At 35.8% G+C, this 26,141-nt stretch overlaps 1 protein-coding gene across 2 annotated transcripts in view; it reads right to left on the bottom strand.

Moving 5' to 3' along the window:
- The window catches only part of DACH1 (dachshund family transcription factor 1), a gene marked incomplete at both ends in the record, with an annotated part of 446,771 nt that overhangs the window by 201,413 nt on the left and 219,217 nt on the right, over positions 1-26,141 (bottom strand). For both annotated transcript variants that reach the window (XM_081082371.1, XM_081082370.1), the window contains one exon: positions 7,436-7,597. In XM_081082371.1, coding sequence (XP_080938497.1) covers positions 7,436-7,597 — 162 coding nt within the window. The remainder of the gene's footprint in view (positions 1-7,435; positions 7,598-26,141) is intronic.

Below are 26,141 nucleotides of genomic sequence, written 5' to 3'. Positions count from 1 at the left end.
CACAGGGAGCTCCGCTCAACCACAAGCCAGGCTGGTGGTGGCGGTGGTGAAAGCAGAGCTAAGGATGTCCAGCTACAGCTTAGGCCCACTCCCTGCATCAGTCAGACAACCCCTAAGGGCTCCTGAGCTGCCAAAAGGATATCTGACTGCCAGCTTAGGCCCCATCCCCCCAAGGAGTAGGTGTAAGCTGGCAGGTGGACATCCCCCAAGGGGTCCTGGACTGTGAGAAGGTGCAGGCCGGACTGAGGGACTCCCCCTCCCAAGTACATGAATTTTCATGCACCATGCCTCTAGTTATATTATAATATGAAATGATGTATTATAATATGCTCAATAATGCCTTGTTTTAGGCATTTAGGTTGTTTCAGGTTTCTATTTTGCCTTTGAAATCACTCTAGCCCTGGCTGGCATGGCTCATTGGTTAGTGTCAGCCTGCAAACAGGAGGGTTGCAGGTTTGATTCCCAGTGAAGTGCCCATACCCTGGCTTGCAGGTCTAATCCACACCCCTGGTTAGGGCATGTATGGGAGGTAACCAATTGATGTGTCTCTGTCACATTGATGTTTCTCTCTCTCTGTCCCCTCTTTCCTCTTGTCCCACTCTCTAAAAATCAATGGGAAAAAAAATATATATCCTTACTCCTTGGGTGAGGATTTTAAAAAAGGAACGAAAAGAAATCACTCTAAAGAATACCTTTTTGTCTTTCATCTCCTATTGAGATTTCAAAGAATTTTAGAGTCAGGAGAGTAATTGGGCATCAAGCACCTTATTTATTAAATAAGAGAACTGAAAATTAAGAGACTTATTTAAGTAGCTAACTTACCTATTAGCTTCGTGATGACTAAAAGCTAAATCTCCTGATAGATTTTGCTCTCTACTATCCTATATCAGTTTTTAGAACATCTAGAAAAACTTATCTTGATTATGCTATAAGATGTTCAAAGTTTAAAAATGATTTTTTTGATAATTTTGTTTAAAATTAGCTATTCTTTATATGTTTATATTACATTACTTATTATAAGTACTTAATGAAGAAAAATGCCAGAAATGTTAAGTATTTACAAAAGCATTAAAATTTCTGAAAGGAAAGTTATTATTCTTAATTTTTTTTTTAATGTTGGAGTAAGCAATTTTGTTTGAAATGTCAGGCTATGAAGACATCTTCTGCATAGAGAATGATGTGAACCATATGGCTTATTCACAATCAGTTGAATTACAAACCATGGCAGTTTGTACGCTTTCAGGAGATGCTTATGTGGTCCTTCCATTAAAATTCCACTAATGTGACATTTGTGAAAAGGTTTATGTTTGGACACACATTCCCTCGCCATATGTGAAGCCACAGAGAGCAAGACCATCGATTCCAAGTGTTTATATATAAATTGACAGCTATCAGTTCTAAAAGATTTCTCATTGCATGTGTCAGAATCCTCTGGCCTTTTAGGGTCATCTTGTGAGTTTCCATTTTTACAAGACCCTGCCTGTTAATGTGGCTAACTTTTACTCATCAGACAGGAAGAAGGATCTTAAAAATCATTGTTAGGCAGAGAAACATTAAGAAAGTTAAAAAAAAAAAAACTTTCCATATTTAATCTGTTAAACAATGGCAAATTTCTTATGAATCAGTGATACTGTAATTGAACTGGAGACATTTTTAGAGCAAGCTAGCTTTGGCTTTTTCACCCACCAATTTGGAATCTGCTCACAGTACTGCCAGCTTAACCAAAAAGGATTAACTCTCATATCCAACTGAGAACACAGATAATTCTCAGTAATTGGTAAAAAATGAAGATGAATGGGGCTGAGAGATAAGGAGCAATTAGCTCATCAGCAGTTACAGCTGTGCACTCAATCCGGATCCATCTCTGGAGTCTCGGCCCCTTTTAAAGAACCTAAGCAGAATAAGCATAGGACACCCTCCTCCCCAAAAATTTGCGTCTACCTGCCCATCATTTCTCTAGTCTTCCAATTTATTTCCCTACTATACAAAGACACCTGTCATAGTATGCTATGTAAATGACTACCTCTCTCAGGACCTATGTCTAAAGCCAATCTTCTTTTTAAACTTTTTTTTTTATAACAGAAACCAAATGACTACTGTAGACACTCTTAAATTCCCTGTCAATCGTTTCATTATAGCAGCATCATCTGTTTGAAAATATAAGCAATTCCCTCATCTAATTATAGGAAGGATTTGAGGTTCATTAACATTGCCAAGGCGGAGAATCCAGTGTGCACTGCAGAGCTCTGTGTGGTGGTCTGTGTTCTCAGTTTCCTTCTATTTGCTTTCTCAAGGTCTCCAAGACCTCTTCCTGAAATCATAAAATTAATTTTTCCTTCCGTGACTGAGAAGAAAGTACTACAGTGTAAACTATTCTATTTCTGTAGGAATAGGGGGAGGGAGAGAGGGAGGGAGGGAGGGAGGGAGGGAGAAAGAGAGAGAGAGAGAGAGAGAGAGAGAGAGAGAGAGAGAGAGAGAGAGAGAGAGAGAGAGAATAGTCAGCTGGGGAAGATAATTTTATCTCCCTATCTGACTGGCTTGTTTTTTGTTTGTGTTCCATTTGCTTTGTTTTGTTTTGGCTGATGAACCAAAGTAAGGAGTAAGAACACAACTGAAAAACCCAGCTGTTAATACCAAACTCAAGTTCTTGTTTTTAATTGAAACTCCTACATCCTATAACTATTGCAAGTTTGAGAAAATGAAAAAGAATCCTACATTGCAGGGTTTGAAATGTGTTCAGGTTCGTGGATCACTGCATCCGTGGACACTTACTTCAAAATGTTCAGAAAGAGAAAAGACCGAAGTCTCAAGATTACTTCACTTCCTTAAAGAAATAACAGCAGTTGGGGATTATGACTATAGTTTAAACAATAAGATTTTCTCAGGACATCTGTTTTGAGATCACATGTTGAATAGATATGAACTCATTTCCTACTAAGCAAGCAATCTACTATTGTTGATAGCTGTTTACCAGTTCTGTGAGTCAGATATTAGCTTGTGGCAAAGGTCCCTCTTAAATCCTCTGAGTATTCTTTAAACTGTGTACATAGTGTTTTCCTTAAATAAAATGTTAAGAGAAGTAAAAAAAAAAAATGCAGTCTTTTCCTGTCTCTTGGTAAATTAAGTCCACGAAGTCTCAGACTTGGGAATAATATTTAATGTATTTATCTTTAAAGAGTAGTTTCCTATGTTGTCATTAGTTAAGGGAGTAAGATATTAGGTTTAGCAAGTATTTAAATAACACAGAAACTATTAAGAGATGCTAGCTATGTCAATATTTATACAGCATTTCAAAACTAGAAGTAAAATTAAGTTTCCTTTATTTAGATTAAATCAATTGTGCTTAATTTAGTGTCTTCAAAAATGTTCATGATGACGAAAAAATAATAAGCAGATAAAAACACACAACTAGATATACTATGGAATTGACCTTGAGTTCACCGGTTTTAAATTCTGCCTTTCCATTATCCCAGTCCCAATTTCCAAGCAGCATGTTTTAAGCTGGTTATGTAGATCAGTCCTTAAAGCAAAAAAATAGCAATTTATCTGGCCTGAATGTTGTGGATAGTGTTGCCACTAAAAAGAATCCAGGGCATTTTTCCTTCTTATCTGCAATGTAGCTCATATCAGCCAACCTGTCACAAGATAGTACTTGATATAAACAAGAGATTGCAAAGACATCTCGGTAATCAATATCAGGATGGCTACAGTATGGAAGTCCCAACCAGTGCATATCATTTGTCTCAGCATCTATTTCTATGGCCAAATGAAGCATTAATTCAAATCATAAATCTATGGTGATTTAAATCTGGGAATGAGCACCTGCCTGCTTTAATGATTTATTTTGTACATTTCAGTAAGCAGGAGATTTGTCCATATGAACTGACAGGTCACCTTCAGATGCCAGGAGCTGACTGTTTATCACCATGCAGACTAGCATCTCATCTTAGCGAGTAAATATTAAACTAAAAGAATCCAATTGATTGTGGATGAGGGAGAATGGCGACATGGCCATATATTTTACTCAGCATGCTGATGCCTCACTCAGATCTATCCTGAAGTTCTCAGTTCTTCCTAAAGTGATCACTCTGTTGGAAAGACGTGAGCTCAAGGTCACCAGGTAAAATTGGAATGCACCATACTTATTTGTCAGTGTCAAAGTTTCTTTAAACACCTTTGTTTGGCTAATTTTTGTGATTCATATTAAGAACTGGAAGGGGGCTTTTATAATAAAAATATCCCTTGAGTCCAGCAAGCCAGATGGAACCAAACCAAGCCCCCCAAAATTCTATTTCCTCAGATAATGAGTTTATTTACAACCAAGGGAAAAAACAGTGTTCTTGCATAGGAAAATCTGAAATGTGCAACAAAACATGTGAGCCAGGCGAGTGCAAGAAAAAAAAAAGAACCCTCAAATAGCTTCAAAATTGTCACTGGATTTGGGCAGAGCTAAGGAGCAACAATACATCATTAAGTGGCACCTCTCTGAGGGGTTTTACTACTTCAAAGAGCCAGTTGATAGATTTGTGAGAGCAGTAAGCTTGTATTCTGAAATACTGGCCTTAGAGATTCTTGGGATTCCTCCTGGAATTCTTATGCTCCAATACAACTTCCTGAGCCGCTCATGCTAACGATGTTCCTAAAGGATCCAGCACATTCTCCCAGAGTTCACACACCAAGCCACCCCACCCATTAACTGGATGCCTCTTACGTACTGGGACTGTGGTATGATCATTTTTGTGTTCCTAGAATGAGCTAAAATCAAACTTACAACAAAATTCAAATGACATAACAGCTCCCCCAGGTTTCCTCACAGGCCAGTAGTTTAACAAATAACACCCATCAGAGATAATAGGAAAACAGAGGTGGAAGCAGTTACTGACTGTAAAAAGAGGACAAAGGTGATTTTTAAAAGGGTAAATTCGGAGAAATAATAATAATAGCCAAAGCAATACCAAATCTTACCGGTGTCCAAAGGGGAAAACAGACATGGTAATAAATAAAGTGATAAACACTTGACAAATATGATCTCCTTGAATTATTATGATGTAATACTATTATTTAAGCCATTTTCCAGATTTGAAATGTTATGCTCCAAATTTTCCATAACTTTGCAAAGTCACAGACCAAGTAATTATTGAACACTTACCAAGAGGCAAGTGGTGTTCTCAGAATCAGAGAAGACTAGGCCCATAGAAAGCAACTGCTAATTCACCAAGCACTTTGATCTATACAAGCTCAATCCCCACCCCTACCATGGCCTTGTACCCTCCCCTTCCCCCAAACTCTAGTTTCCTGATCTCTAGATAAAGGAGGAAGGCAGGGGGTGTGCTCAGGAAGGATAATAAGTCATAAATTCTTAGAGGACAGTAGCATGTGAGACAATAGAATAAAAATAACAAATATAACATTTCCACCTCAAATCAACTATTGATATGTAAATAAATGATCTACATGCCTAAGGACTAGAAATGACACCAGTATTACAACAACCCCAAAATACAAAGACCCTCTAGGAAGATTCAATTAAATTTCTGCTCTGGTTTAAATTGGTGTTGGATGATGGGTGTCAAAACTGAAAAACAATATTGTCTACCAACTAAATACTTTAATGAAAGAAAAGTGATTTCTTCCGAATAAAACAAAAAGAAAATTCAAATTGTTTTTTAAGTATCATGTGATATCCTATGTACCCACATAATGAAGGTAAACTATTATTAAGTCAGTAGGCAAATATTATTCTATAATATTAATTATTAAGTCGATGTCAATGCTTAATTATGAGCTGTAGTCTCCTTTTCTCATGCCTGCTGGTTTCTCCAAAGTCAAATTTCTGCTCTGCTGCTCAGAAATTTGAACAGAAGTATCATGTTTTAATATATTTTGCTTTAAATATTATTAAAATGCATAATTTGTTTATCTCTCCTCCCAAAACCAACTATTAAGAATAGCCTGCATTGAAATCTTACTCTTCTAAAATTTGATAACAATTGAGATTATGTTTCAAAATAATAATTAAAATTTATATGGGTGTCTAATTTTGCTCTAGTTATAATTCATTTTACTTCAATCATTTTTATAAAATTTTTATGTGTTGATATTTAGAGAGAAAGAGGAAGGGAGAGGGAGAGAGGAAGAGAGAGATTGTGTGAGAGAGAGAGAGAGAGAGAGAGAGAGAGAGAGAGAGAGAGAACATATGGGTTGTTGTTCCACTTATTCATGCACTCATTGGTTGATTCTTGTATGTGCCCTGACCAGGGATGGAACCCCTCAATCTTGGTGTAGTGAGACTATGCTCTAACCAATTGAAAATACCTTTTCTTCCATACACCTGAATTGAGCAACGACACCTTTCAGATGTTCACACAGTAGCAAGTTTTTAACTTTTAAAGGTCTAAATTTATGCATGTGAATGACGTAAAGAATCTGCTGCCCCTATATTCTCACTGGAAGCACCACAAATGCAAGCACTGATGTTTTTCTATCCATAGTATTCCCCCATATATCCTTAACCACACCAATGTACTGAAAGTGGAGAGTTCATTATATAAAGAAATAATCTGTTAAAATCATGCATGGAAAAGAAAACTTAATGGAACTGTCATGAATGATTGTGTCCTGTGTGAACATTTGGTAGAAATAGTGTCTTACGCACCTCTTATGGCATCTAAATTTCTCTTGGTAAATTATATTTTGAGCATGATTTCTACATTTTAAAGGGAACCACACAGTGCAGTGGCAGGATAAAATTTTGTGTCTGACCAACACATGGATACTAACGATGTCAATGAAAAGTAATTTCATTGTGTTTGACAAAACAGATTACCCAGATGAATTCTGCAAAGAAAAAAAAAACTGTTTCTTTGGTTTTAATAGTGACTGCAAACTTTTCATCTTTTCTCCATACCACAAGAAAAAAAAATCAAAAGAAATTAAAGTTACATATCTAATATGAGAAAAATGGATAATAGTTGTATATAGAAAAAATTATCAACATAATTCTTATCCTTGTCATCACATGAAAGGATTAAGTTATATGTTGGCTGCTAAAGCAAATTTCTTATTGAAGAAGAAACACATTAAGAATAAAACAGGGAAAGAGTATGATTTTGTTTGTAAATATTCTTCTGCCACCTTACCCATAATCAATATTTTAGAATTCTGATTATTAAAACTTATTTGTAGTATAAAAGATGTTAACTGAATGCTTATAGAAGTTGCAGGCATAAAGTTGTTCTTATAATAAAAAATAATGTTGCTAATTATTTATTTAAACTGCATGTTATTAGAAGCTAAGTAGTATCTTCAAAATATACATTGTTTTGGAGATAAAAGGAACAACTTCTTGAATGGGTAACCAATAGTTTTGTTCTGGAAAATAAGGTAATTTGGTAGCAAAATGATTACAATACATTTCAGTGAACATACAACTCACCGACACTTGAATTCATGTCCCCATTTTCAGAATCTGCTCCATGTTGGTTATTACTGGCATGATAGTTGCTCATGGCTTCTAACTTGATTTTTTTCACCTTCATTGCTTCAGCAATCGCTGCATTGGTAGCAGCGGCAGCCGCTGCAGCTGCTGCTGTCAGACCTTAAAAGAATAAATTAAAAATGAGGTAATTCAAAATCGGATTTTTTGATGTAATAGTTCATGTGCTTTATATAACAGGCATACAAACACATTTAAGTATCTGACTCCTTTATGCCATACTTTGATAACATATATTCATCCCCACCTAGCCAAAAAAAATGGATATAAATGGGAGAGTGCTCTCTAAACTCCTAAATTAAATATTAGCAGAAACATAATTCATACAAAGAAGGATAGTAGTAGAATGCAGCCAGAATTACCTCTCTGACAAACCAATGTGAACATGTCATTCCCTGCTTAAAAATGCTCTCCAGCTGCCTAAAGGGGGAAAAATTGGAACTGCGTAACAGTTCACCAAGTCTTACCCTAAGGAGTAATCCTACCTTGTCACCTAAAGTTTGCTCATTTTCATGCCACATTCCAGCTACACCGAACATGCCACCAGAACTTACACATGCCCTGCCTCTCGAAGCCTGTGCTTTCACACATGCTGTTCCCCTTTTCTGGAACATCCTTGCTCCATGACTCACTTCCCTGACACAGGCCATTATGTTTGTCCAGAGCGATCTGTCTCTGTTCAGCCAGAGAACAGAAGTTAGAAGTGGATGTGAGATTAGAAATAGAGTTGATCAGATTATAAAAGAGCAGGAAAGGAAGGCCATGCTTTATATATAGTATAGACATAGCCAGCTGAGGTTTTTGAGCAGGGGAATGTTTATTTTCTTTAAATGTTTGAACTTTTAAAAAATATTTTTATTTCAGAGAGGAAGGGAAAGGGAGAGAGAGATAGAAATATCAATGATGAGAGAAAATCATTGATCGGTTGCCTCCTGCACCCTGCCTGCCTCCTGGGTATTGAGCCCACAACCCAGGCATATGCCCTGAATGGGAATGGAATCCTGACCTCCTGCTTCATGGGTCCATGCTCAACCACTGAGCCACACCAACTGGGCTAAATGTTTGAATTGTTACCAAGGCAATTCTCTTTATCTTGGCATTCCTCATCTGCAAAAAATCATACACTGAAATATATGATCTCTCCTCATTGTAAAACTTTAATAGTCCATGAGACAATATATACCACCACCATCTCCCTCTATATTTCTACTATGACTGCTTCAAAGTTTCTGACTACAGTTCTTCAGCCTGGTTTAAATTTATTTATGTGATTTATTTCCACTTCCAGCTGGTAGATTAGAGACTGCACAATTCTCTCCTTCTTTTCCTCCCCACTAATCATCACTTTTGGTTACTACAGCAAATAAGTTATAGCCTCAGGAATTATAAGAAAGTATTTTTCTGTAGAAATCTCTTTCTCTCTTTTTTTTTTGAGATTAGGAGAAGAGCTCACCTTTCCTTCAAATCAAACCAAATGGGTCTTGACTACCTTCACCCTAACACAAAACCTTCAGATTAGATCTTTGCATGAAAACTTGATAACCACTCCCCCCAAAAAAGGCACTGATCTAAATTCAAACAATTCTTCTGGGTCTGGAGCTAGCATTTATTGCCTTTTAAGTTCCAACTTGAAATGATTCTCTCATCTTCCTATGATTGAATTTTCTCCCCAGTTACTCATTTCCTTCGAAGATGTTCCAGAATATTTTCTTTCCTGTTCTCTTAAAGTTCTCTTAGTGTTTCCCAGAAAATCTCTTTTCCTCAACTTTGACTTGTTACAAATGTGCACATTCTACTTGTCCCTTTTCTTTGTTGACTAATGTCATTCCATCTCCAAGTTATGACACTTCTAGGGCCTTTAACTTTGATTTACATGTAGTATTTGAATAAAAAAGACAAACCTACAACTTGAGATATGATTGCTATTATACTGAATATCTGAATCTAATTCAGTAGCATAAAACATAACTATGCATGACATGGCATTGGAGAAGCCATAAAATCTTCTTGAGTATGGTTTCTTCATCTGTAAAACCATTATATTCACAAAGGGGTAGTATGAGATTTAAATAAGATAAACTAGGTGAAGAAAGCCACATGTTGAGTAAAAACTAGTCATGCCTTGCATTGTAGCTCCTCAATAGGCAAGTGCAGTCCAGGGTATGGACATCATGGCTGACTGCAGTTCCCTCAGATAGAAGAAATCTACTTCTCCTTAGCTGACTACATTCATTGTCAACTTTTTAAAAATACTTTTAGTAATTTTATCATCTCTCTAATCTAATTTATGGTGCTCTTCTGTTTTTCCACTTGACAGTTTCCCCAGTTGTACATTTCTAATAAAATTCCAAATGACATAACATATAATGTGTGTGTGTCACACACATTTAGTTCTTTAATAACCTTCAAATCTACCCAATTTTCTCCATTCCCACTGATTTTCCCTAGTGCAGACTGCCAACTTTTCATCCCTGGAATCCTGTAATAGCATCTTAACAGATTTCACTTCCTCCCCCTCCAGTCTCTTAGCAGTCAATGTAACCTTATGAAAATAAAAATCCAACATGACATACAATGGCTGTTCTTAAGTGCTAGTTGGAAGCTCTGCCTGGCTGTGAGGGTCCTTTGTGCTTAGTTCCTACCTGTCTGTGTAACGTCATCTGTTCCCTCAGGTTCCCTTTGATCTCTGTGCTCCAGACATATAGGCCTTCTTCCACTTCCTCTAAAGGCCTACATTCCTTCTTTCCAGCCAGACTTTGCATTATTCCCACTTTCTAGAAAAGCTCTCCAGTCCCCTACTCCAGATCCACCTATGCATCCATCATGCGGTGGCTTAAATATTATGCTCTAGGAGTAGCAGGCTAAGGTTCCCGACTCTTCAGCCTACCTGGGAAACAGTTACCAACATTTTAAGAATCAGCTCAAAACTCACTTATTTTAAAGGGCTGACCTTCCCCACCCCACTCCTACAGAGTGGAGCTAGCCATCCACTTGCCTGTGTTCTCACCCCTGCTGTATGAGTCTGCATCCTCTGTGCTGTGAATCACCCCTGGAGTTTTAAAATGTGCAACTAGCTGAGTTCTATCCTCTGAGATTCTCACTGGGGCCCTGCATTTGTATATTTTGGGTTCATTTTACTGCTCCTCACATCATGTTAATGCGCAATCTGAGAAGAGAAACTCAGTCCCTTAAACTATTTTTACTTTTTTTTCTTTCTTTTTTTTTTTTTTTAAGAGAGGGCCTGTGGTACTGGGGTAGTTTTAGGGTTAGCTCCTTCCACTAGGTTATAATACTGAAAGGACAGAAATACTTCCTTAGAATATGCATCTCAAACACCTACCACAATGCCTGGCACAAATTGTCACTGAATGAAAAAAATGCTTCTCAAAGTAGATTAATTGGAAAACCAAAGGGGAAATATAGTCATTATTTTGACACTATCAATGTAAATAATTTGAAACATTATGTTTATGTGAAAGTTAACCTGGATCTACTAGGAGTAGCAAATCTCATTAATAGAAAGTGAATCTCACCAAAGCTGCATCTGCCTGGGATGGAGAAGATCACAAAAGCCTCACACCCCAACCCCTGCACTTCCTGCACTTCCTGTTGGCCTTGCAGTGGCCCCTTCAAATATCTGATGTAACTCTCAAATCCCTCCAATGTGCTGTCTCTATAGTACAAACTTAGCACAGAACCTATAACTTGCTTTAGAAACAAGCCCCATTGTACATTTTGTTCTCTAATAAAGTTACTTTTGCAGGGGTGGGGGATGGGGGGATGAATGTAATGAACTCACAAAATAACTTCTTTTTTCCTTCTATACTTCATAGAGAATTCTGAATGTGAACCACTTTCCATGTAATCAAGAATTGTCTACTTGTGTTAACACTGGCTACCCACAACATTACCATCCACTTCTCTCTCTCTCCTTCCTCCTAGTCCTTTCCTCAGTTCAGCTTTCTCCCCTTGCCTGGGCTTCATGGAGATGTTTGTTGCCCCCTCCTTGAATACTCAACACTTACACTATTGCAACTTTACCACTGCTTTTAGCCCTTCCCTGTCAAAACAACCCCTTGTTCCTGCTGAGCTAGGTGATCCCGTGTTTTTTAAAGCGATACTCTACACCAGACAGAGATGTAGCTGGAGTGCATGGTAAAAGTAGAGGTTATCTTCCCTGGAGTCATAGCCACAGACTATTTCTGGGAAGGACTGAGGAATCAGTGTCTACCTTCCAACAGGTTTAATCTGATGCTCAATGAGCTTACATTACTTGATGACAGTCATTTACACTAAAGTGTGTCTGCATCTTACAGTGAAAGCTTGTTAACTAAGCAGAGCCTTATCGCAGTGGCTCTCAATAGTGAATATGCATACAAATCTAGGAGGACGCATTAAAATACAAAATTAGGTTGGATGGAGGAATCGGCGTGTGAGACCTACTGCTCCAGTGTGCGGCACTTGGCAGAAGTGAGTCTCCTGTCTTTTGCCTACCACAGCAGAAGCAGAGGACAGCCAGGCCATGCGGCGCTTCTCTGTGTTTCCGATGCAGAGACACACATGTATTCATCTCTGACAACACTACATCCATAAATCTATCTGGAATCTACTGTAATCGTGACTTAAACAGCTTGCATAATTGCTCCTGATCCTGAATTTAGTTCACACATTTTTGACAGATTTTTTTTTTCTTTCATTAGGGAAAACAAGGAACAAATCAAAAAATGATTTTTTAAAAAAAATAAAAATCTCTTATACTAAAGAATGATTAACCCACTTACCTCACCAATCACACTTTTTTATCCTCTCGAAGAATATTTGTAGTATCTCATATACTATGACAAAAACATGTACTAAACTGAGAACTCAAATGTAATGTGATTCTACTTTGAGATTCTAAATCCAATTTCATTGTCATCAATGGGGAAGCTTTAATTACTGATGAAAATAATGGGTTGAGAAATATTTTGTTTAAAAAATACATTTTCCTTCAGAGAAAGGATAAGTCTCTAATATGACAAAAGCTACCTAATAGCAGAGTGAAAATTTAGCCATTTGACAAATGGAGACCTAAACATCATGTTTCTATCAAAGCATTTGATTTAGTAGACTACATTGATCAAATTTATCAAAAAAAAAAAAAAGTCTGATTGACCCTCAGGAAAAGGTTTGGCAAGCAAACTTAGAGTCCAAATGTCTATATCATGAAAAATAACTTGTTTCTTTTTTCATTTATATTTGATCTCAACAAACTCTTCTCTTATAAAAGAATAGATTTTACACAGAATTTAGAAACATTGCTTGTCATATTATTGTCTGAATTATCATACAAACTGAATGCTGGGGGCCCAATTCTGCTTTGCTTTGTCAGAGCAAATTCTATATATATTTTAAAAACTGGTTATTGTTAGAAATTATTTTTATCTTGGCTTATAGAGTTCCTGTACTTTTACTTTCACTTTCTGATGCTCCGCTACAATTTTTTTAAGTTCTTGTTGAATAAAAAACTGTATGGGAAATCCTCGTTATCTAATCTCTGTTTCATATAAGGAGTAAATATGGTGGTTGAAAAAAAAAAAAAAAGCATTCCGAAAAGCCATTCAAACTTTAGACAACTTGCATCTAATTTACCTGGAATACTGCACAGCAAGCTATATAATTCCTATGGCTTCAAAATCCTAATCGCTAAAATCTGAGATATCAATTCTGATCTCATAGGGAAGTAGAAAATATGTGTGAAATAATATATGCTACAGTAAGGGCACATACTAAGCCCTCTGCAAAATGGTAGTAGTTATTATCAAGTAACCCATACATAATACCCATCATGTCCTTATATTTAGTTTTGCTATTGTTCAGCTACACACAAAAATGCAAATATGACAAAAGCTACCTAATAGCAGAGTGAAAATTTAGCCATTAGACAATTGGAGATCTAAACATCATGTTTCTATCAAAGCACTTAATTTAGCAAACTACATTGATCAAATTCATCAAAAAAATCACTAAAATCTGCACTGTGTGCTACATTGATACAAAGCCCCCACTACTTCACGTTCAATATCTGAAAACCAATCCACAGGTTTATCATTTAGAAGGAAAGCAGGCATTGTCACCACTTAAGTACCTTATTTTACTTTGCAAAGATAGCTTTCTTCTTCAGCTTTCAACTTTTATCAAAACAGCCTTTAAATCCTTCAAATGCCAGTATACAATCCTGATCACTCTCTTTAACAAAAGGAAAAGTCCCCAGTCTATTTATTTCAAATAAGTCAGTACCTCTAGTTATAAAGTGTAGATTACAACTGTAGATTATAAATATCAATAAAAAAGACATATTGCTGTCAAATTCTTTCTCTGATCTGTTTGTTTGCTCATTAACTTGAAAGGTCCAATCTTTGATCTTTGGTTTCAAAGGCATCAAGATGACTTCCAAATGTTTGATAGGTTGTCTACTTTTACATCGCATTCCATATAAAATGCATTTCCCAAAACTTAATAGGTAAAATAAAATGGGTTATATGCAAGAGATAGTCCACATTCAAAGCTTCCATATGATAGACTTTTTATTAGTCTATGCCACTTTACCCAAATTTAGAAGAAGCCATTTTAAACATGCAGTAGATTACAGCCAATGGTAGCTATTATTAATATGCTGGAATTGATAAGTTATTTATGTCTGGCATTCTTCCTACTGATTATTCAGGGAGACAGGCAGCTTATAAATATCTCATCACTCCAAAGTCACAGAAATTTCATCGACAGTGCTTATGCACAGCTATTAGCAATATGAATCTAACCATTACAAGAAGGAGGAAAATCGAACATGTGGCATTAATACGCAGTCCTGGTTCCTAACCATCTGATAGGCAGATGGTGTGAAGCGGAATCTCCAGCTGAAATGAAGGGGCACATCATTTAAAACCTTGTTTGCATTCTAACTGATATCAGTGCCATATTGATATACATGATACATCATGGCAGTATTTGAACAATCTAGTTTGTTTCAGTCATAAATGTTTACAGCCTTGTTTTTTTAATCTTATAAGCATGTTCAGAACAGTGTATTTTTAATTTATGAAACCTATTGTTTACTTCTGTTGAGCTAAAAGATTAGTGGAAAGCAGAGATATTAAATTACTTCAACCCAAAGCAATATAACCAAGACAGATGAATAAAGTGGGTTTCAATTTTCAGTAAAGGATGTTAGTAAAGGAATTTTACAATTAGCCCAGGCATTTTGTGCATTAAATACATTTATTCATTTAAACATTCCAGCCCCCCCCCCCAATAGCATACAGAGAAACTTAATGGTTTACATAGTCATTCATTTAAAACTCTCACTGTGTGCAATTAATCTTGTCTAACAATTCAATTCGGGAAGTAAAACATCAAAAAGCATAGTTCAATTCAACAGTCATTACTGTGAAGTAATCTTTCTGCTCCTGACAGTTCCTATAGACTCTCTGCAATACTCTGTTGAAGGTGCATTCATTGTAAGCTTCATATGAGTTTGAATTACAACTCAATTGAAATCACTCCAAGTTTTAGAAGAACTCTTGGCTCAATATAAGAACTTGAAAGTACCAGTACTTGCTTTTTGACTCTGCTTTCTTCCTTTCCTTTTTGAAATACAAGCTGTCTAAGATACTGACACTAATTTTCACAGTTATTTTGTTTCTCAATATTTTCTAAATAAATGAAAACTGGATCTGAAACATGCCTGTTCTCACTCTTACATGATTAAATAATGGTAGTGTTAAGCAACCAGAATAAGTAACTTAATTGTGAATCAGGGTGGACTGAAAATTTTGAGTGTGAATTTGTCTTCTAATGTCCATTAGACTGACTTTACTTGCCCTTTGAAACACATTTATACTCTGGAGAGAAAAGGAAAATTGATCTTTGAGGCCATTAATGGAAACACTCCTTATCCCAGTTTTCAGTTCTTCAATTGATTTAATTAGATTTTTTAAATGTTTGGAGTAACAAATCAACCCCATGAATTTGAAGAAACATATAGTAGAGAGTGTATAATTTGAAAATGACTAATAAATCAAATAGATATCAAAAGTAGCATTTTTATTCTGAATAGTTTAAAACTGCAATCGCCCAGAGTGAAGGAATGACAGCAGTACTGAAGTCGGGAGGAGGGAGCACCATGGGGATGTCATTTGACCATGTGTATATCACTGAGGAATTTCCATGAAAGTCTTTGAAATACTCAACTTCTGATCATTAACTCATAGAGTCAGCCTGAAATGTAATCAATGAAGATTTAAAATTACTATGGTTAAAATAAGAAAATATGCAATTTATGAAAAGTTGAACCAGACACCAAAAGTTCTTAAATAACTCACTTTTACTCCTTTTTTTTTTTTTTTAACAGTATCACCTTTAGAAAAGTATTTCTTAACAGCCAGTTGGGGTATAAACTTAGAAAACATGAAAATGAGCAAGACTTTATTTAATACAACCCTTTTATCTCACTGATGATGAAATTTAGGGGCAGTGAGGTTAATCATTTCTATAAAGTCACACCATTAAATAATGACAGAGTAATCCCAGTTCCCCTAACTCCCTGTTCAGCATTGACCACACCAGCTCTGTCAATAAATGCAAAAATAAGAGTACACAGAAACCTATAGAATCATTGAAAGAAAATTAATCACCTTTGCTCAAGTAGCTATGAATTGCATAGGAAGTCAAGATTATAGACACTCAGGTGATATCACAAATATAAGTTGACTCCACTTAGGAACCTGTTCTAAATGTTCATTTGTGATTCAGTTTTGTAAAATTGAGACTATATTTGCCACAAAAATAATCATTCAAGTTTAACTATGCACAAAATGTTTAACCTGTACTATTGGTGAAATACAATATTTATATTAGCCTGGTCATATATCTTAAATATGACACAACAAGGAAAAAGAGAAGAGCAAATAAATGATTTTCCACTATATATCTTTTTTTTAAAAATATGTTTTATTGATTTTTTACAGAGAGGAAGGGAGAGAGATAGAGAGTTAGAAACATCGATGAGAGAGAAACATCGACCAGCTGCCTCCTGCACACCTCCCACTGGGGATGTGCCCGCAACCCAGGTACATGCCCTTGACCGGAATCGAACCTGGGACCCTTCAGTCCGCAGGCTGACGCTCTATCCACTGAGCCAAACCGGTCTCGGCATCCACTATATATCTTGAATATAGAAAAAATTAAAACAAAGTGAAATAGATAAAACTTGACTAATTTTCTTTAAAGCGCTCTTCTTATTATTTCTTATTATTCCATTCTCCAATAAACTGGGAATTAAATGTCCTTATGTTTGTTTAAGGCCCAACACTTCCTATTCCCTACATTTCTTTTTTCTTTTTTTTAAATTTAGTCACAGTATTTATTGAGCACCTAATAAATTTTGGGCATGATTCTATGAGTTCTGAGCATACCAAACCATTGCAATTTGGTTGTGACTTCCCTTTTTTAGTTCTAGATTGGTGGCCCTCTACCTGTGGTCTAGTGGGTGGTGCCAAGATGAATGTGTAATTGAGGCACAGGGCGGTGAAGTACCTTGCTCAAGCTTTTGGACCCAGTAAGTGTCAGAGTTAGGAAATTAAAGTCAGATAGTCTGGTGTAGGAGGGCTTGCATGCTCATAACCCCACCACACTATTCATTTTGTGTTTAAAATATTCAGGAGAGTCAAATTTCTCTGTGGGATGTGATGATGGTGTCACTGAAGGATGGTCATAAGCTATGTCAAAAAGAATGAGAAGTGTTGTTACAGAGAAGAGGATCAGAATTCTAGGTTGAGATGAGCTCTTCTGTGTGGGCCTAGACAGATAGCACGGTGGCTATGAGTATGTCCTCTAGAAGCTTAACTACCGGTTTCTACTCCTGACTTGGATATTTCATAGGTGCATGTTACTGGGGAAACTACTTACCCCTCTTTATCTTATTTTCCCCATCCCCAAAGTGGGAGATACAATGGCATTTACTTTGTAAGAATTAAATGAATTGTTGTATATTAAGATTTTTTTTTTTTTGCTAGACAAGTCTGAAGTTCACTACTTTTTTATTATTATTATTACAGAAGGTCTATAAAATGGATTTGGAGCTGTTGATGTAATGTTTTGTGCATTGTTGAAGGTGTGTTTTTTTTTATTATTATTATTGCTTAAAGTATTACAAAGAGTATTACATAGGTCTCCTTTTTTTCCCCCTGCCCTTGAAAATCCCCTGGCCTCCCCTACCCCCCAGTGTCTTATGTCCATTGGTTATGCTTATATGCATGCATACAAGTCCTTTGGTTGATCTCTTACCCACCCCCCTCCTGCCCCCCAACCCTCCCTGGCCTTCCTGCTGCATTTCTCATCACCCCAAATTATTCAATGAGTTGAGTCCAGTCAGGTAGCTCTTACTAGCCTGAGAGTATCTGACAGTATGTGATATTCTAAAAGACATTTTTAAAGAGACTTCTTGTCAATATATTGATGACAGCTCAGGCAGTATAATAAGTGAAAAGAGGAAATGGTGTCGTAAATTTACCTTCCTGCAAAAGAGCCACCTCACTGGCACTTTAGCTTGAGAGTAATCTCCCCCAAATGTTCTTCTCCTTTCCTGAACACCATGTAAATTCTCTTCTAAATCCATTAATAACTCACTAAGAGTCTCCCCTCGCCCCCCCTTTTTTTTCTCTTTTCCCAGAATCCAGGTAGCATGTGGAGCTCTATCAGTCTGGGGTTGTTGGTAAGGAGAAGAGTTAAGAAAAACTCTTAGGAATATAGGTAACCCTTTTTACATGTAAATCTTATTGGGGAGAACGTATCCAATGAGATAGAAACAGCTGGAGTAGGTGTGGCCACCAAAGTTTTTAGATATACCAACTATTAGCTTTTTAAAACTTTTTTTTGAAAGGAAAAGACTCAAGAAATGAATGTAATTGTACACACACACGCTTTCTAAATAGAGGTCAGGGTCAGGGTTGGGAACAATACACAACCATATTCACTGAACAACAAAAGGAACGGAGAAGCTAGCTGAGGCAATACGTTCTTCATACCTTTGTCATTAGATTCTTGTATTTATATAATACCTATCTAAAAAGCAGGTATTTTTCTCATTTGGTTACAAGGGAAAAGTAGCTGGTAATAGGCCAATAATAGTGCTTGGAAGAGTAGGTTTTGGTTTACAGTTTTAATGTTGGACTATGGAAAGAACAATACTGATTAATTTAGAAAAACAAATAGGGCAATGCAATAGAGAAGATACAAAAGAAATATAGGTATCAAGTAGTTGTCATCACCTCGGGGGTGGAAAGTTAAATAAATGAAGCCTTTATTTTGGCATACCTTTGTAATCATAGCCAAATTAATTTTTTTGAGTATAACTTAGACATATTACTTAAATTGTTTGATTTGGAGGCAACATCATACTTTATTGTTCAAGAAATAAATGCTATGTTTAAAACTATTTCCCTTCTGATATTTGATTAGTATATTTAACCCAGCTCACCTAGGATCAGAGCAGATGGACGGCAAGGAAGAATTACCAGTGGTTGGTATTATATCATTCATTCCTCTTTTTTGCTGCAAAGATCATTCAAACTGGAAGAAACATTTACTCCCTAACTGGGCAAGAAATGTGATCCTTTTGTGTACTCTGCTGGAACCTTTTACTTTATTTCAAAACACTAGTAAATCATAGCAAATCTTCAATTGTTCTTATATCTCTTCATTTTAGGAGCAAAATCTGTAGCTCTGTGATCCAAAATCTTCTCTTGACCTAATTTATGTTGTACCATGAGATTCTATTAAAAGAAACTAAATCACTGCAGTAGATTTATTTGCCTTAAATAATTTAAGCTAATTGAAAAAGACCAATCTAAAACTAAAACACTTCTCTCAAGCATTCAACTTCTGCATGTCAATTAGTAATTTAAACAATCAGCTAATCGCAACAGCTTTGTGAGAAACATGGACCTGTACTATGTACATATTTCTCTATCTCCACTGAGCTGAAGGTAGAAATAAACATCAATTCTGAGTCTGAATGTATGTGTATCTTTTCTGTAGTAATCAAGTAATCCTAATAAAGTATTTTCACTGATGAATTTGAGATTTTTCTCAATTTTCCCAAACAAGTTTGAAATGAACACATAGAAAAATGAGAGAAATATCGGGAAAATTATATATATAGTCACTCTTTTGGCAAGGAGTTATGTCATTTCAAATTTATAACATGACTGAAGCAAAACAAATTTGAAAACATTAGTATTATTCACAAGGTTACCACATCATAATAACCAGAATCTGAACTCCTATACATTGGTTTTAAAATTAAGAACGCAACTTCATGTTATTATTTTTATATTTTATTTTTTTACTTTGCTTCTTATTAAAATTATTAAATATCAATTTGATGTAAGCCATGTTAGTTGTGGCATATAATGTTATCACAAATTATAATATTTTAATTGTCCCATCATTATAGATCTCCATTAATAAAAGGAATAGTCATTTTTCTCATGCAATCATTTACTTTTATAATTCAGCCTCTGTAATTCCTGGAATGTACAGCATAATCACTGGTATGACAATCCTACAAAGTGTTACAAAAGCTCTTTGCAGTATTTTTGCCATAGATTTTTCTTAAGAGAATTAGAAGATTCAAACATAACTTTATATTGGAAGTAAAGCCTTTTGAAATATTGCTAAAGTGCATATTGAATAAAGACAACACACTTAAGCAGACTTTTCTCCCTTTAAACAGCATTCATCTTTTCAAAAGCAATAGATTCTCAGTCCACACGGAGTCTATTGCATTATTCATTTCATGTGCAACCTCATGCTGGACCATAAATTGTTACTTTATCTAATCAAAGGAGACTTAACTCTACAGAAGGTCAAAGGTTTAATTTTGTGAAGTATTATCTTACGCTATGAGTTTAACCGAAAAATAGAAGAAGAAAAACAGCCAAGAAACTGGTAATAAATGAACCTTTATTGCCTCAGGCATTGGCCTAGTTAATAAACTTTCATTGAAGGTTTCTTTCAACTGTTACGGACAATGAGAGGGAAAAAAATCTTAAATTACAGCCATGTGTGACTTTTAAGGCAGTCATTCTTTTTTATCTCAACCTCCCCCACTCAGAAAGAAAGAAAGAAAAGGACAAAGAAAGATTGTCTTCGATCTCTTAACCAAAAATGTATGTCTCCAAACAGATGAAAAAGTGCAGATAAACTTTTCTAAAAGCAGAGGTCAGCTTTGAACAATCTGAAAAAAGGCATTCTTTAGGTGTTGAATCTTAGAGAACAACCTCTCTAGCTAAATGTAAAACTACAAGAGGAGGAGGAAGACATGGTGTGTTCTCCACAAGGCTCTGAAATCACAGCCTCCTGCTGAGCAAAACACGAGCCTTAGAATCTCAATATTATTGCGCACATCCCATTGTGGTTTCAATATTTACCAAATGCATTGTAAATAAGTACATTGTCTCTGTACTATCTGCCCCATGTTAGTACAAAAATTATTTTATTTTCAGAAACAAACAACAGTAGTAGCAAAATAATTCATTTTATTGTTATGCGCTTCACATATTTAAGAGGGACAAGTCTATCTGTCTAACTGACACTCAACCAACACTGAATGGCCTGTGGGTAGTTTGGTTTCTCAGTATTTTCTAGAGAAGAAACTGAATTGAGTTGTTCTGAACTCACATGCTGTTTGTTTTCAGGTGTAAAGTATAAAACTTTTGGCCTCAATTTCAACATCTGTATCTGCACACCACAGCATTAATACGGCAGATCCTCGCATCACCAACGGAGTCCACATAAGCTGTGAGAAAGGGAAGAAGCCATATTCTGCATCTTCCCTTAGATACTCACAAACAGAAAAGGAGGAGGGCTAGAGCCCTTTGCTCCTAACTGACCCACCCCACCCCCAGATCCCCCCCATTAAACACAATGCTCTCAGCAGGGCACCAAACCTCTTCCCACCTGGCAGCATTTCCACAGAACTGGGCTCTATTTCATTCCTGGAACAGGTCCTCCGGATGCTCTCTTGGCCACCTCTGAATGCAAAAATGATCGCTGCTTACACCAGCAGCACCAGGTGAAAGCAAGACCGGGCTCCCTACTAAGAAATACACTCCGCACAGCTGGGAGGCAATGAGTTCTACAGGGGTCAAGGATGAAGGGCATTTATACCAGCAGCTATGCTTCTTTGCTATATTTGCCAAAAGTAGTGAGGGAGACTTAGAAGGAAATGGAAAATATAGAGATTAAAGACATTTGGACGAAAATGCTGAATTTTTTTTTAAAAAAAGTCCAGTTCTATGCATAGAATAATGATGATTAAAAACACGCTTTCTAAAAATGTGGTTAAATCTGGATATCAGAATCTGAAGCAAATTGAGATAGTTTCCATTAATTGGTAGAGGGTTTTAGAATCAATGAGCAGGTTTCGATTTCATGCAAGGATCCATGAAATGCTACCCAAAGGTAGCATTTTGAAAAACACCGTCTAAAGAGCAATTGATAAACATAATTTTTGACCCCCACTTTATTTTCTACCTAACTTGTGTACATACATCCCTATATTTGGGGATCAAAAGAATAAAATATGAAGAAAAATGAAGAAACAGCATCAACTTTCTAGAAAAGAAACATTGTATTTGAATGTGTATAGTGAATGGCTAATACAGGTACTATACAGTTTTGGGTAAGTGATTTAGGAATCATAGCAAGAACAGTCATGCTTTTTAATTACAGTTTCTCCATTTACCATTTTTTTAAAAAGCTGAGGTACATTTAGAAAGTGACCCCAAGGTCAGAGAAGCTTGAGAAAGTAACAAACCAGGTATCTCAAATCTCGTTCTTTATTCCATTCTTCAAAGTTTTAGGGGTTTGGGAAAGTTATGTTAGAATGCACAAAGAGGAAAAGAAAGATCAAGGGAATTCAAAGGATTCATTAAAAGTACAGACGGTAACTCTGACTGGTGTTTTAGCTACATAGACACAATTAATTAATTGTAACATTGGGAAGCTCTAAAATGCTAAAAGAACGTGCTCACGCCAGCAATGCAGTAATGTAGCAAAATACTTATAATCTTTCAACCACCAGGAGCTTTTGTTGGTTTTTGAACCTAATCCACAGCTTGACATAGATCCTAGGGTAATGGAACACAGTTCTTTGATTGAAATAATAACTAAACATTGCTGCGCTAGCCTGGTGGCCTAATAGAAGTCTGTCTCTCTGAAACTCGAGAAATTCAAGTTTGGAAACAAACTCAGACACTGAGCTCTGGCTTATAAGTCCTTCAAGAAAAGCCTTTGACATGGAATATGCCCTTTCCAGTTGAACATGGCCAAAAATAGACATAAAACTTCTGCAATAGCCTTCCTTCCAAATAATGAGACAGTCAAAACAAATCAGCAGTACAATGTTGATTATCACTGAGAGTTTAATATATGTCATAAGAAAAGCTAAGTATTTCAAAAGTGACCCATTCCCCTGGCTTTTTCCATCTCTGTATGACAATCTGAGCATAATCTAAAAGTTGAACCATTGTTACAAAGAAGGTTGATTTATATATTTTGTCAATTTTAGTCATGTGGAAAATGTCAAAGTATTCAAAAACACACTAAAAATACCTGAAAAGAAATTAAATTATATATTATTAAGTGAAAAAATTGTTTCTATATTATTTTGTTTTATTCAATATATCATGATTTGCAATACTGATAAGAATGCCACAATGGAACATTTTAGTAACAGAAGAATAATTTCTAGGTCTACATTTGCAGCCATAAATATACTCTGATTAAATTCTGAAAGACAATTGCAATAAAATCTCCATTGGGTATCTTGATAAATTTCAAAAACCAAAGAAAATATGCTATCACTATTTACCAATATCTAGGCATCTTGTGGAAATGGCTAAGCAAAGAGTAGATGAAAACAGAAAAGTCATGAGAGCATTAAATATACGTAAGGCTATAGCCAAACTATTATTTTTTATGTCTGAATGCAATGCTTATAATGTTACTACAAATATGTTTTACTTGATGTCTGTCATGTGACACTATCACATCACTTTATAAACATGTAAAAATGATACTCAGATGACAACCGAAGCGGTCTGCACACTGTCACAACTGTGAAGTGTTGACATATCATTACACTGTAAAGCGTGAGCCGTGAAGCTGGATGGGAAGCAGTGAGCAAGTAAGAAAAATCCTCAAGTTAAACAATAAGTATATAATCCTAAAAACATAGTAGTCCTTCTACATAGAATTCCAGGGAAACAACTAAAGCTGGTTAAATCAATAGGTTAACAATGTCTGGAACCCACATTCTTTCCATATTTCCTCGCAGTCATCCTCAATATTTTGGGAAATACCTTGCAATATGTTAGCAAGTGGGCTACAATAATTCCGTCTATTCAAATAAATCAATGAGGAGCTATTTTATATATATATATATATATATATATATATATATATATATATATATATATATTTCTTTTTGTCCCCCAAAGAAATATTTTCCAGGGTACATCCTAAAGACTCACCTCTCAGAACTCACTAGCCATAACTGTATCATCCAATTATGCTCAACCCAATGATAGGTAAAGGGAATGGGTCTCTCAGACTCATATCTGAAATGGAACTCGGTGTTGAGTCTTCTTAAGCACATGGTTGGAAGAAAAATATGAATTTCTCAATAGAGTTAGGATTTTTGTTATAAAGCAATGGAGTGATAAGTGGTTATTGGATAGCAACTATCTTGGCCTGTAATAAAAGTTTATTGGGGAATATTGAAGAAAATAGTTTATAGCCTCAAATAGATGCCCAATTACATTGCCATTCCAAATCTGCCATCATTATAAATCTTTCCTAGGCTTGGTCAAAAGTTAACATGTGCTTAGATTCAGAGGATAATATCATTGCTTTTCTCAAGGCATTATTTTACTTCTCATAATGAAATCCTTGTACAGGAAAGTTCCATAAAATTATGAGTAACCTTGATTTTTATATTTAGAGGAACCAAGAACAGAAATATGAACTAGCACTCAATTGCTTTTACTTTCCTTTTCTACCTTTAGCTGGAGATATTACAGAATAAATCATCAGATGCCTTGCCTATAGAATATGTGATATGTTGATGTCCTTCATTTGATTGTCAGACAATAAAATATATACAAGATAGCTAACACCAAGGAACTGTCACATTTGAGTTATAACAAATATACATGTAAACATTGCTTATGACAGTGAGATGGCGAAAACTGGTGGTGATATTACTCAATGTCTTGGTACAGTACTAGAAGTATTGTCTCATGTTATTCCTTCTGAAGGATGCAGAGTGGTATAGGAAAACTTGAAACAAAACTGCAGAGCTAAAGAGAGGGAAAAAAAAGAGAGAAGACTGAAGGAACACACAGGCAATAGTAGCTTTAAGAGTATACCTGTTTATAGCCATGTAAGTGCTGCTTGGTCTCTTCTTTACTTCACAAAAAATATTTAATAAAGTTTAAAAATTAAGAGCAATAGCAGAAATACCATATAGGATGAAGAATGCAGGCTTTGTTGTTGAAGATTTAAGTTTCAGTCCACTCTCTCCCATTAGGTAGATGGCCTCTGTTTGCAAACCTAATTTCTATCAGCTTCAGTTAACTTTTCCCCAGCTCTTATAAAGAGAATCCTGTTATTTGTGTTTCACAGAATTGATGAGAACATTAAGTGATATAGGATGTGTGAAAAGCTTACACAGGTGTTCCATAAAGAGAGTTTTCTTCCTTTGTGTTGCAATCGTCCACGGTAGCAGGTCCTTCCCTGCATTTTTTTCTTTTTTTGGGGGGGGAGGGGCATTACTATCCCCACTATTGATAAAGCTGCCACTACTAGTTCAGAACAAATGGCAGAGCCAGGGCATTACATCACTCCGATAAATCTGTTCCTACAACGGTAGTTCCTGGGATCGATAAGGGAACTTGGTAGAAAGCCTATTCCTCATAAGGAATTTTGTTTTATAAGTACTTGCATGGATAACTCTAGATCAAATGTTTAAGATGCTACAACTTACTAAGTGACCTTAGAAAATTCACTTAACTACTCTAAAAATGGGACTGATAAAAGGATCTACATGCTGTGATGGTGATGAAAATCAAATGAGGGAGAATATGCAATAAACTTCAACTGTGCGTGGCACAACATCAGCAGGCCATTCGTGTAGGCTATTGTTAATGTCCACTGACATCCAAAGACATGAATATTCACAATTCAAGATCATATAAAAACGATTTTACAATTATAAGAACAATTTTAATTCAAATTCTAATTAAAGGAATATAAATTTTGCCAAGAAAAACATGAAAGAAATCACATTATTATTATATTACATATTATCATTATACATAAATCAATATTCCAAGATTCCAAGGATATTTTATTATAAGAAATATAATATGTAAAGTCACATCAAAGAAAAGATCCATCCAGTTACATGGACATCAACAAAATTTCTACAGGATAAATTTAAAATAGATGGTCACTAAATTATCAGATTCAGACCTAAGAGTTGGCAGTGTCTTAGAAATCATATTCTCTAGACCAACTAATATTATGAGTAGAGGGCAAAACC

This window comes from Myotis nattereri (assembly GCF_964212035.1).
Source record: "Myotis nattereri genome assembly, chromosome: 2".
NCBI classification, from domain to species: domain Eukaryota; kingdom Metazoa; phylum Chordata; class Mammalia; order Chiroptera; family Vespertilionidae; genus Myotis; species Myotis nattereri.
This window is presented reverse-complemented; position numbering and strand designations above follow the sequence as displayed.